The sequence below is a fragment of the Prinia subflava genome, chromosome Z, assembly GCF_021018805.1.
Source record: "Prinia subflava isolate CZ2003 ecotype Zambia chromosome Z, Cam_Psub_1.2, whole genome shotgun sequence".
NCBI classification, from domain to species: Eukaryota; Metazoa; Chordata; class Aves; order Passeriformes; family Cisticolidae; genus Prinia; species Prinia subflava.
In genome coordinates this window covers 24,411,946-24,424,175 of record NC_086283.1, presented here as the reverse complement: position 1 = coordinate 24,424,175, position 12,230 = coordinate 24,411,946, and the positions used below count along the sequence as shown (strand labels likewise).

At 41.1% G+C, this 12,230-nt stretch overlaps 1 protein-coding gene across 12 annotated transcripts in view; it reads right to left on the bottom strand.

The window, feature by feature from the left end:
* Positions 1-1,925: 1,925 nt before the first annotated feature.
* Positions 1,926-12,230, bottom strand: part of LOC134564799 (muscleblind-like protein 3) — a 92,028-nt gene continuing 81,723 nt past the window's right edge. For all 12 annotated transcript variants that reach the window (XR_010083655.1, XM_063423999.1, XM_063423995.1 and 9 more), the window contains 2 exons: positions 11,150-11,223; positions 1,926-9,264 (listed from right to left, as the gene is read on the bottom strand). Coding sequence is in view for 11 of the 12 variants with exons in the window: in XM_063423999.1 (XP_063280069.1) it covers positions 11,167-11,223 (57 nt within the window). In the remaining variant the exon portion in view is untranslated. The remainder of the gene's footprint in view (positions 9,265-11,149; positions 11,224-12,230) is intronic.

The window sequence follows — 12,230 nt, the reverse complement described above, 5'->3', positions numbered from 1 at the left end:
TCCTCCTGTAACTTCTGTGGCCCCAGGTAAAATCCCACATCCTGGCCCAAGGATGCTGTTTGGCCTTGAAACACAATTTAAAGTCTCTTGTTGATGGACTACCTTCAATTTTCAGTGCTAGTGTGAAACTCCCACCCCCAACCTCCTCCATGGGGGAGGCTTCTGAACAGAGCTGGTGTCTTCAAGCAGCCAAGGCCCAGCCCATCCCACATCTCAAGGAATGCATCACCTGAAATCCTTTGTCTCCATCCTGCAGGGAAAGAAAACCAGACCAAAGCTAGCAATAAGAATTATGAGCAACCATTCATGAAGGATCCCATGCTTCCATATCAACTGCCTAGAAAAGTTTCAGTTCCACTTTTTTTTTTTTTTTTTTTAAATCTTAGAAACAATTCAGACATTTATCTGTGCCATCAGGTGAGGCAGGAGTAATTTATAGAAGAAAGCTCCAAGTGGCCTTGACACACAAATAGAGTCAATTAACCAGCAAGGAGAAGTCAGGGGAACAGGCTGATGAAAAAGCAGCAGTTACATAATTTGTCCTGGGCTCCTGCTCTCAAAGTCAGCAGCTTGTCCTACTGTGGATGAGGAGCAGTGTCTGCCCAGCCTCCTCTGCCAGTGCCTCCTCACCACTGCTCCTGCCCCGAGCAGCTCTACTGCACCCACATTCCCCAAAACAAAAACTCCTAATCCCTTTCCCAAAAGTCAGATTCTTACACTCCTTTGGCAAAATAGCCAAAGATCCCTCCCCTGCTGTGAGGCAACTCCCCTGTGCTGGCACCAAACTCCTCTGGCTGCACCATTCAGGCTCACCCATCACGCCGGTGGTCCTGTCACGGCTGCCTGGGTGCCAAGGCTGCACCGACACTCGCACATCACAAGGGCACTTACTCACATCCTCGGGGCTCCCGACGTTGTCCTCTGCTGCCCACGAGCTGAGTGACGCTGCGGCCTGGGACAGCCACGTGCCCTGGCTCGGTGCCTCCAGCTTAAAGCCTTAATGGAGCAAGAGGTGACGGCAAGCCAGTTTAAGGGTAAAAGCCCCTCTGATGCAATGCGATTGGTAAGAAGGTGGTGACCAAGGTGGCCTCACTGTTGAGCAGTTTTCTTATGTGTAAATCTACGCAACATTACAGAAAGGACAAACAAGCTCATCAAGATGCAATCTTCTCTTGCAGCAGCCTAGACCCAGCTCAGCCAGGGTGGCTCCAGACCAGAGAGGCAGCCCCAGCTGCCCCAGCTTGTGCGGGCCAGAGGCGCGAGCCTGGCCGGGCAGCCCAGGATGAGCTGGGCACTTGGAAGAGAGCTGGGGAATCCAGGCTGCTGCCAAAGGGGAGCTCACTGTTGTATTATTGCACTGGGACATTCAAAATGGTAACTGACATGAATGCTGAAAGAGAAAAATTAATACACACACCACTGTTCTACAAAAGCTGCAGGCCTTTGGATGGGAGTTGATTCATTCTTCACGGTTATCTTCAAATGCACAGCTCTGATCTGTTCTTTAATCACATCACAGACAGGGTCAGAAAGGAAGCATGGAAAAAGACAAGCCAAGCAGACTATTTCACTTGCGTCTCCGAAGGTCTAAGGCACGAGAGAAACCAGAAGGCAGCATCTGGAAAGTTTTACTTTTTATTTTTCTAAAATACAAACGTCTGTCTTGTGTTAGTAACTTTAATATGACAGGCCAAATGCATCCAGTAAAAAGGAGGCACTGGCTACAGAATTCAAAATACTGAAGATATTTTCTGGAAAGAAATTTATTCTGTTGATCTACACTTCAGATATAACATAGATTCAAATTCATTAGTTATTATTTTACATCAGAATCTTTGAAGTTTGGGACTAATAAACTGGAACTTGAAAAGTTTTTAAAGTAAACTCCTATTAATGTGTAGATATGGATCCATAAAAAACATAACCAAGAATTTTATACACTTTATTAAAAGATCAAAAAATAAACAATAACAATATAGAAGTAACATACTAAAATGAGTAGCATTATGCACATTTCTAAAGCACGTACAAGCACTACAGCAATATAATGTGGCAAAAAGAAACATAAATTCAAAGCGTACACCCTGTTGGTAGCAGTTGAGGGAATGAACTATCCTGTTATAGAACTGAAATACTGCATTAACCTACGCCTGTCTGGATCCAATGATACTTTAATTTCTTACAATTCCACAGGGCTAAGTGTAATCATTTGTATATATTTTCTAAACTATTCCATTAAATTGATATCTAATGTTTCCCTTACTTTGTTTTACCAGAAATGCCTATGCAAAGAAGAATGTGCTTCAAAGATCTACTTTACACAGTACAGTATAAATGTTTTTATATATTTAAATTAAAAATTGACAATTTAGGAGAACATTCTCTCTTTGATTTTAGTGATTGCCTAAAATACAATTCTCTATTTATAAAAAAAAATAGTGATCTGTTGTCAAGTGATGTAATAAAGGGTGAGGAGTCGGTCCATTTTCATGATCTAAAAAAAATTTAAAACAAAGCTAATTGGAAAGAAAAAAAAATCCCATAATCCAGTCTAAGAATGGTCTTATCATCCCCTCATCTGCTAGGATACAAAAGCCATGGCAACAAAATCATTTGGCTTCCACCACTATCAAATAGCATCTGTGTACAGTAATAAAGAACTGGAACCTTGTAATTCGGTGTCAGGTAATTCTCTCTGTTGTGTGTTTGGAAAAATAACTTCATTTTTTTAAACAGTTGTGTTATTTTGCATGTTTAAATATCTCTGTTGAGAGGCATATAGAGTTATTTTTGATGATAGAGGATGTCAGTAAAGATCACTAGCAAAGATTTTAGCAGTGCTGACATGATCATGCTTATACCCCGACAAAGTTTGACCAGCTATGATTCATTTCACATAGTGCAAAATACTTTCGTCTCATAATCCTAGAAACGAGAAAGAGCTTGATTATAGAAACTGATTATGGCAAAGGGAAGCTGTAATCGTGTGGTGGCTTGAACCAGCTGATTATTTCGTATTAAAATCTAGGTTATTATATAACACCACGGAGAGAAGCAACATCTGATTTTCCCTCATATTTAAGACCCTGGGGCTGCTCAGTTCAGCAAACCACCACTTGCACAGCCCCATGGTGCAGAGTGGGCATTGCCAGGAGTCGGGAATGCTGGTCAAGGAACAGGTCTTGGGCTTGGCTGCAACAGCTCAGCCCCCAACCCTAGGGCATCCAGCAAAGGGCGACAGTGACATCAGGTGCCACCTCTCACCACTTCTGCTCTGGGGGACTTGACTCACTTCTCAAGTCAGGCTCATGGCAAAACCAGCTACTTTTCTGAAGTAGCTGAAGCTTGAGTTTTGCAAAAAAACCAAAAAACCAAAAAAAAAAAAAAAAACCCAAAACAAAAAACCCAACAAAACAAACAAAAAAAACCCCACAAAAAAATCCCCAAAACTTGTTCCAATCAAAAATAAATGGGTCAACACAGGCGCTGCAGCTGCTTTAAAATCCCCCAGCACTGCAAAGTCCCAGCAGTACCAACAGAAACAGGAACAGGAGGCTGCTCACTAAGGGGCCACAGCTTTGCTCTCCTTTGGTGACAATGCAAAGGGCTTGTTAGTTGCAGCGTAGAGCACCCAGCCGGCAACACTGCCACCAGCCTCCACCTCCCTGCCCCAGCAGCACCTGCAGCACCACCACTTGCCTCTCAAATAAACACCACGGCTGTCACACCACAGAAAGAACTGGTCCCAGACAACCCCAAACCATCCCTGTCCATGTACAGCTCATCAGCTCCTTCCATTTTGTTACCTTGCCCCAAAAGGTTAAAAAAAAAAACAAAACCAAGATGTTGTGACATTTCAAATTCACTCGGGGATTTAACACTCACCACAACGACAGTCACCTCCCACAGATAAACACTTCCAGACAGAAGTAGGATTAGGTGCTAGGAAAAATGTGCATGTGCTGCCATGGACCTACCAGTCCTAACAGAATTCACTGAGAACACAACCTATCAGAACATGACCTGGGGTGTGTTTGAAAATGTAGGCTGATTAAAAAAAGTAATTTGAATCTTTGCTAGTGACCTTACTAATTAATTCCACACCGTTTCCCATTCTCTGTGCTGCAGGTTGGAGCTGACCTGTTATCAGTCTGCTGTATAATAAGCTATGGCAAACTACAAAGCTTTTACAACAGCAAAGCAACATCATGCTTTCAGATAAGTTTTATAGCAAAAAACTCCTCCTTTTCAAAGCCTTAGTAATACCTATCTCTTTTACAAACTTTTCCTGTATTATTACAGACTTTTTATATTCAAAATAAGTTCCAAGGACTTCTTTCGTGGACTATGTACATAAGTGCAAAAAAGGTGTGTCTCACACATTCGTACACTAACTGAATCAGTTTAACTGCAGCATATTTGTATCTTCAACACTGTTACGGGGTCATTCCACAGTATTTTTTTTCTTGTGTACAGTTTTTGCTAATATAAATTAATATTAAAATAATTATATGCTTAATTATTTAGCCCTGATCGTAGCGCAATCATGTGAGTGTTCAATTTCTGGAGAAAAGAAAATTGCAGGCAAAGCTACAGTACTGAAACTGATTAATTCTGAATTCCCACTGTGTGAATGGATGTGAAATGAAAGCAAGACCGGTCACTATGTTGTCAATACAGGCTGCTGTTTTTCCGAAGTGAAAATACTGTGGAATAACCCTTGCCACACAACAATTTCTACAAGCTATAAAACCTGACTCTAAATCCATGTGTTGTAAACTTCTTGACTGAAAAAGTGACCTTAAAGACACAAATTCAGCGTTCACATGGGACTTTGGGATTTTAAAAATATTCAGTCATATCTTTATCTGACAGTATCGAACTGTACCTTTAACAAGCTCATACTGTTACACATCACTTTTAATTTACATGTGAAAATTTCACAAATAATGTATACAAAGGTAGCCATGTTGTAGTTTTGTTGCCATAGCAACAACAACTTAATATAATTAGTTAACAATGAATCTATCATTGTAGGAGTTACATACAAAGTTAATTTTGTTCTTAAACTGTAAACTATACAAACTAGTTATGGACTGTATTCTATACCTTACCATGCTTCAGTGTTGGTTTAGAATATAACTAAATGGGCTGAATACATGTATTAAAAATTTTAAACTTTCTCTAACTCTCCTTCAAAATTAAATTCATTAGTTACTAAAGATATCAAAAAAAGCAATAATGAAAACCTTAAAAACTAATGGTAGAGAAATGAAAATATATGACATGAATGAATGCGTTGTAGCCTAGTAACAATGAGTTGTAGCTCTATTTACATTTGGATTAGGCTATCAACTATTTTTTTTTAAGTTATTACAGTCTTTAACATACAGTATATACTCTAAGGCCTTCAACAGGCACATGGTAAAATCAGGTCAATATCAAACTAAATCCATTCAACAGGAATGGGAAATTAGATTTTCCTCATAAATTTCACCTTTTTCAATTGTCATGTCTGTGAAATGTACAAGGGATAAACAAAACAAGGACTCCAGTTTCTCAATCGGTGTGTACCCGCCGTGTCCTAGAGCTACTCCTAATGTGCCAGTGCCAGCCCGAGCCAGGCCAAGGGACAGTGCCGGCACGCGCGCGTCCCGCTCCGGCCACCTGTGCCACCAACATGCGCCCAGCTCCGGTGCCAGCTCCGTAGGGTTCCCGCTGCAGCGGGACAGTGGGAGGAGCAGTGGGACCCCAGCCTGGCCGTGCTGCCCTTGGGGAGCACCTGAGCACAGAGCAGGGCAGCGAGGAGGGGCAGCCGGGAGGAGAAGCGCGTTGGAGCGCTCGGGAATGGGCCCACGCGGTCTGCCCGGGGAGGTAACGGCTTCTAGAATGTTGCGATGCAAAAATACACAGTCAAAAATCATCAGCTAAAAATTTCCAACTAAAAAACACGGCTGATTGTGAAATTATGTTCCAAATTACTAAAAACACTGTATTTAACAAAAATAATCTTAATAGTTTTATGAATCCATTTTATTTTAAATCCCTCTTTTATTGTCTGCTTATGTTACAGTTTAGTAGTAGTACTTTTTATCGAAACTACTAACAACCTTTTTTTGTGAAAATGATCAATCTCAGCTTTCATTTTCCCTCTGCATGACCCGTTTTATCCAAGTTTCAGCATTTCTTGCATATTGTTTGCATAAGGCTGAGAGAAATGGACAAAGAGAAATAACTTTGGATAAATAAAAAATATAGGTTCATGGAAAGTGGGAAGCTTATAAAAATGTCACTAAAATTATATCGATTTAAACAAACTTACATACATCTCTTGTCAAATAAAGGATGATATTCATGCTTTTATGACATTTGTTTAGAGTCACTAACTAGCTCAGTGACTTTGTAATAGTCTATTTAGGAAATTTATAGTCTGGCGACTGTTTTTTTTTTTCTTTTCTTTCTTGAACAAAGAAAATTAGAGCAAGTCATTGCACAACTAGTTTAAATAGTGCTACCTCAAAATGGCATTTTTGCCGAGATTGTTTTGAATTTGGTGAAGTTTAGTGCTTCAAGCTTTTCTTTCCTTAAACTCATTTACAAATTAACTCTAAATTTGCCAGCAATATAAAAACTGTTGTGGCACCTAATATAACTACCCTGAACATCCCTCATTGGACCTCTTTAATAAAAAATAATCCTTAAATGCTTTTTTTTTTTCAGTGCTTTAAATGTGACATGAAAACAGCTGTATTCTAGGTTTACATTCTATGCACATCTATGCCAGATGTTTAGGTCGATAAATAAAATAGGAGGTTACATCAAAGTTTCAAGATATACAAAAATCCATTTAGCACTGAAAAAATTTCAACCTCCTTGAACTCAAAGCCATACAAGCTTGAATGCATCCTTTCTGGCTTAAGAAGATCAGCTCTGTTCTTTGTTGAGGCACTGGCACAGGTTGTGCAAAACCCATTTTTGATACACAAATAATTTCAAACAGGAAGTACTCAAATCCACTTTTTCCACTAACAATGTTATGGTTTTGGGAAACAGAAACACAGTGGTGAAAAGAACAGGTATGTGGTCGCCAATACAAATGAGAGTCACTGATTTCAGGCCACCCCAACTGCTTGTGAGCTCAGATGGCTGGGGAACATCCATGGACACAAGCGACTGTCAAAACTCAGGGTCCATAAAGGAGGTCTTGGGGGGATGTTTTTCCATCTTTCTATTAGGGTTTGGTTCAAAGTCTGCTGAATTGAACAAAAAGATTCCTCAAGGCCTTCTTGAGCTGGGATCCTCAAAGGTTCATGCTGTGAGTGAGTGTCCACGGGCAGATGGTCAGAGCCCGCCCTGGGGCACACAGGCTGTGCCTCAGGTGTGCCTCCATCACTCATGGCCCATGGAGATACACATCCAGAAAACTGTCCGTGCTCATACTGCAGGACAGGGGGCAGGGAAAATCTAACCAAGGGCAAGGAACCGGGAAAAGAGAAGAAAATCTGGTTGCCTGAATTTGGCACTCTACAGGACCACTCTGAGCTCAGGGTGGTCACCCCTCCAGACACTATGAGCTGGCCTCCTGCTTGATTCTCCTTGTACAGAGTTTGGGGATTTACAGCAGCAAATCCATCTCTTCCATAATGCCAATGATACTGTAGAGCTATGACAAGGATGAATTTGGAGATATCCTCAACCAAAATGCATTTCTGCAGCCAGATTGTTCAGCAACATAGCATAACGACAGACAGGGCTGTCCAGGGTGCACGGGCTGAAATAGTTTTATTTGTGCATATGAAAAGGAGGTATTGAGAACTAGCCCTTGTTGTGCAGCAAACATTGCTCTTGATCAAGTAGAAGGTGCCAAAATAAATCCACTGACCAACAGGAACTCCATTAAGACAAATATTTATCTACAGCTGAAAGCTTATGATGAGCTTTTTGCTGCTTTGTTACTACTGTGTTTGCTTTACAGGGCCAGAGATCACGGGGTGCGGGGGGGTGCAAATCACCCACTTATAGAAAATGGTAATTAAATAAATGGGGCATGCTGACAAAATTTCAACAAGAGACACATGTAAGATTTCAGGCCAAAATGTTTCAGCATGCTGGGTGGAGACAAGCCCTAGGGCTCAGTGCTACCCAGCCTGGGCTGAGCCACAGCCCTGGACCCTTCCCAGCCAACGGCTGGCACCTGCTCCTCTCCAATGCAGTGAGCTTTTGCCCAACCAAAGCTGTCTCACTCCACCACCATCTTTTTGTTGCTTGTTTTGACTGCACCATGATAACAGCGAGAGAGACTGTGCGCCGTTTGCAGCTGAGAATGCACTTCAATGGACAACAGAGCTGCAGAAATCCCTTGATGCTTACCCCTATCTAAGCAAATTGTTCCTATCCCCTTACTGAGCCTGGGCTTTTGTGGCTTTGTTTTTTTTGTTGTTGTGTGTGGGGTTTTTTGTTAGTTTTTTGTTTTAAAGTTTCCAGAATCAGCTTATTGTATTGAAAGAACTCTGAACTGGACTAAAATGATAGCTGTCCTTTCACATCACTTGTACTAAAAATTTGGAGACTATCTGAAGGCAAGTTTTAAATGATAAAAGGAGCATTTAACATAAGCAACTTTAGCTGACATTAACAGCAAAATCCAGCAAAGGGCAGAACATTCTGTGTCGTGTTTTTCAAGCACATAATTCCTGTTTCCCACAATAACATTTTTAGTAAAAAACAAACAAAACCCCATAAAACCTACAGTATATGAAAAACTTAAGACATAACAATAATGAAAAAATGGTATTGAGTATACTTGATAATGATGTACACTTTAAAACAAATCAATAGACTATGATGTAAACAAAACAGTAAGATAACACTTTAAAAACAAGACAAACATTTATCCATCGATAGTATACAGTAAACCAACAGTCCGCTGTGCAGATGCACTTATCATGATGGTAGTCATAAAATGATTAAGTGTGTTAAAGTAATGTGTTATAAAAGTCTATTATAGTTTCCTACTTGTATATCTCATATAACAGAGCGCTGTTTGTTAATTGTTTCTATAGTGCTTTTTTTTTTCTTTTTCTTTTTTTGACATTCCCATTGATCAGTTTTTGGTTAACATGTAGGCTGCAACAGGCTTACTGTAGAGGTGGTAGAGAATGATAGAGGGAAGAGGGGAATATATACAGAAAGGCCATGCGCAGCTTCCCACCACAAAGTCCTGGTGCTCCATAATTTTACTGTTCAGAATTTCAACACGGTCTGCTGCAGGGGAAAGAAAAAAACAACAAAGAAATAGTGAGAAGTTAATACATCCATATTTTAAAAGTCATTATAACATATTTACATTCTCAATGTGTTGCCCAAGAGGTTGTCACTAGTGTGTTGCAGACATTTTATTCCATTATTTTTCTGATGTAGGGAGAAATTGCCAAAAACATACTTGGCGTCCTCTTAAATCTGCACTTACGACTTGCTCTTTCCCATGGACTTCACACACAATGACAGGACAAAGAGTGAAAGAGGGAGGTGGACAAATAATAGTCTTGATTTTTGGATGGGATGCCAAGTAGAGGGTGGCTAAGGAGAGGGCCAAAGGAAGTCCTGATCTTTGTTAGCTCTTGTTTCCTTCAGACAGTCACATTAAATTTGATCCTAAGGAGTCACAAGCCAAAGGCAAACTGAGCCCCAAGATAAAACACAGACACAGAAACCTTGTGCTCAGGGGATCCTCTTCTGGGAGAAAACTGTCTCTTTGTGATGTACTCACAAAAATCCCCCACCGAAGGACCCAATAACTTATCTTCTGCAGACCTAAACCAATCAGCCTAGCTACCAGGACTACCTCAGCCAAGGAGGACAAGAAAATACATCTGTCAGGGCAGCGAGTGTTTCAGTTACCGAAGTCCTACTCAGGGAAAGTCTCCTGAAAAAATGCTGAAAACAATCTTGAAGACTTCAAGATGAAGCTCTTCCAATCAAATGATCCCATATTGGGTGGAACAGGCTGGTTTACACATGTTATGGAAAGGTGTCATGTCTGTCTGCCATTTGGAACAGCCCTACAGTCTAAGCTGAACATTTTCACTAATGTGGATAAGCTTGGTGTCACCCCTCATGAACAGGGTCCACAGCCACAGTTAACAGGTCATGTATACATATGGTATTTAATTAAGGTCAGCAGAGATAAGGACCACCACTGAAAAAGTAGCTTCTGTTGATTGCTAATAGATATCATTACAGAACTGCTTGCCAAATTAATTTCCAGCATTTAAGGACTTGCCTGTAATATGTGACCTAAGGAAGAAATGGGTTGCATATCTGCATATACTAAATGACTGCTTTGAGAAAATCTGGTGACCTCTTGTTGAATTAGCTGAACTGCTCTTTGTTCTCTTGGGGTAAAAAAACAGTCAAGAACTGAAACTACCTAGAGATTTTAGCTCATGAACATCAGCTAAAACTCACAAAGAAAAGCAGTGAAAAAATGACACTGCTGCTATGACTGTGAAATAGTACTAAGTCCAAGAACAAATTCCTCCATCGTTCCCCTCAGAGGAAACTATCATCTTAGGGAAGCCCAGGATCTGCAGGTGGGGTGAAAGCTATGTTGCTTATGACATTCATTCTGGTCTTCAACCCCCCATGAGCCAGGCCCTCTGTGCAGCTGACCAGCAGAGCTCTGCCCAGACCAAGCTAGCCTTGCAGATGCACAGCAGCTGCTGTTGACCTCACGAAAGGAAATATGTCACTAACAGCAGAAGAGAAGTTACACCTTTTCAGCTGACTCATTACCAGAGCAGTCTTTGCCATCAACACTGCAAATCCCTGAGGCATCTGCAGGCAGCTGGGAACTGTGCAGAGCAAGAGCAACCTGTAAACAGAGCCATGGGACTAGGAGGATGCACAGGGAGGCTGTAAATACCGCAACACAGGTACTTGAGACACAGGAAACTTGTTACAAACCACAGGGCTGGTCCATGTCTGTGCTGCAGCTGCTGAATTCCTGTTGAGTCAGCAGAGCATGAAGCCAATTGGGGTTCCATGGGCTCAGTCCCTCTCCCTGAGCCAGCCCCGTGTTTAGGGGATGCAGTACCCACGATTGCCCAAATCAATTTACCATAAAGAGAAATACCAAAAAAGAACTTACTGTTCTGTTGGGAAATTCTACATCTGTGAAACAAACATGCTGCTACTCAGTTCATCTACTGATAACTGGGATATCTACAGTGAAAAAAAAACAAAAAACCACAACACATTAAAACCACCTTGAGATCGGCCTGTCCATTCTGTCTTCAGAATCAGGTTAATATGTACATCAGCATCTTATAAAACAGGATCCACTCCCAAGTCTTTATTTTGCTATACATTAAGTACAATGTAGCTGCACCACTACTGATGCCTTCTGGAGTACCTGGTGATTTTACTGGGATTTTGACTCCATGGACTACAAGTAAAACAGAATTGCTCTGAAACTATCTGGCTGAAACAGGACTCACACAGCCACAAAGCAATGCTGCACAGGAATTTCTACTTTCCTCTCACAACCAATACAAGCCTGAGTAAGACCTGTTCTACCTGAAAATAACAACAAAGCACAGAAAAAGACTGGCAATTCCTCCTGTGAGCAGTAAAACACTGCCTAGGACTTATGCAGGCAAAACTCCGACTGAAATCCTCATGACCTCACACCAGCAAAAGACTAGAGGATGCCCCCAGAGATATTACAGGCATTCAACATGGCTAACAGTCTCCTACAGAACAAAGTGACACCTCGATTTCTTTGCAATAGCTCTAAGTCTGAGAGCATGACAAATAAAAATGCTAAAATTAGTCCTAGGAGAAAAAATTTAAAAAAAAAAAAAAAAAAAAAAAAAAAAGTTTGAAATGTCTCTGGTCTAAGTGGGAGAAGCTGCGTCACACCAAATTATCCGGAAGGATCACTAGGACAGGTTGTGCATATACAGTTCAGGACTGGTGCAGAAGCAGCCATCACACTCAGTATCTTCAGAGGAAAGTTTTGGAGAGAATTATGGCTTCGCAGACATGCATGGAATCCTGTACACTTATGGCAGTGCTACAATGGCACATACTGCACACCGAGAGTCCTTTCTGTAGGGATGGGTGACATGCTATTGGTGTAAAAAAACCTTTACACTTCAAGTGACAGCCTCACCCCTGATCTTTTGGTTTTGCTTGTTTGGGGATTTTTTTTTTTAGCTTTTAGAGTC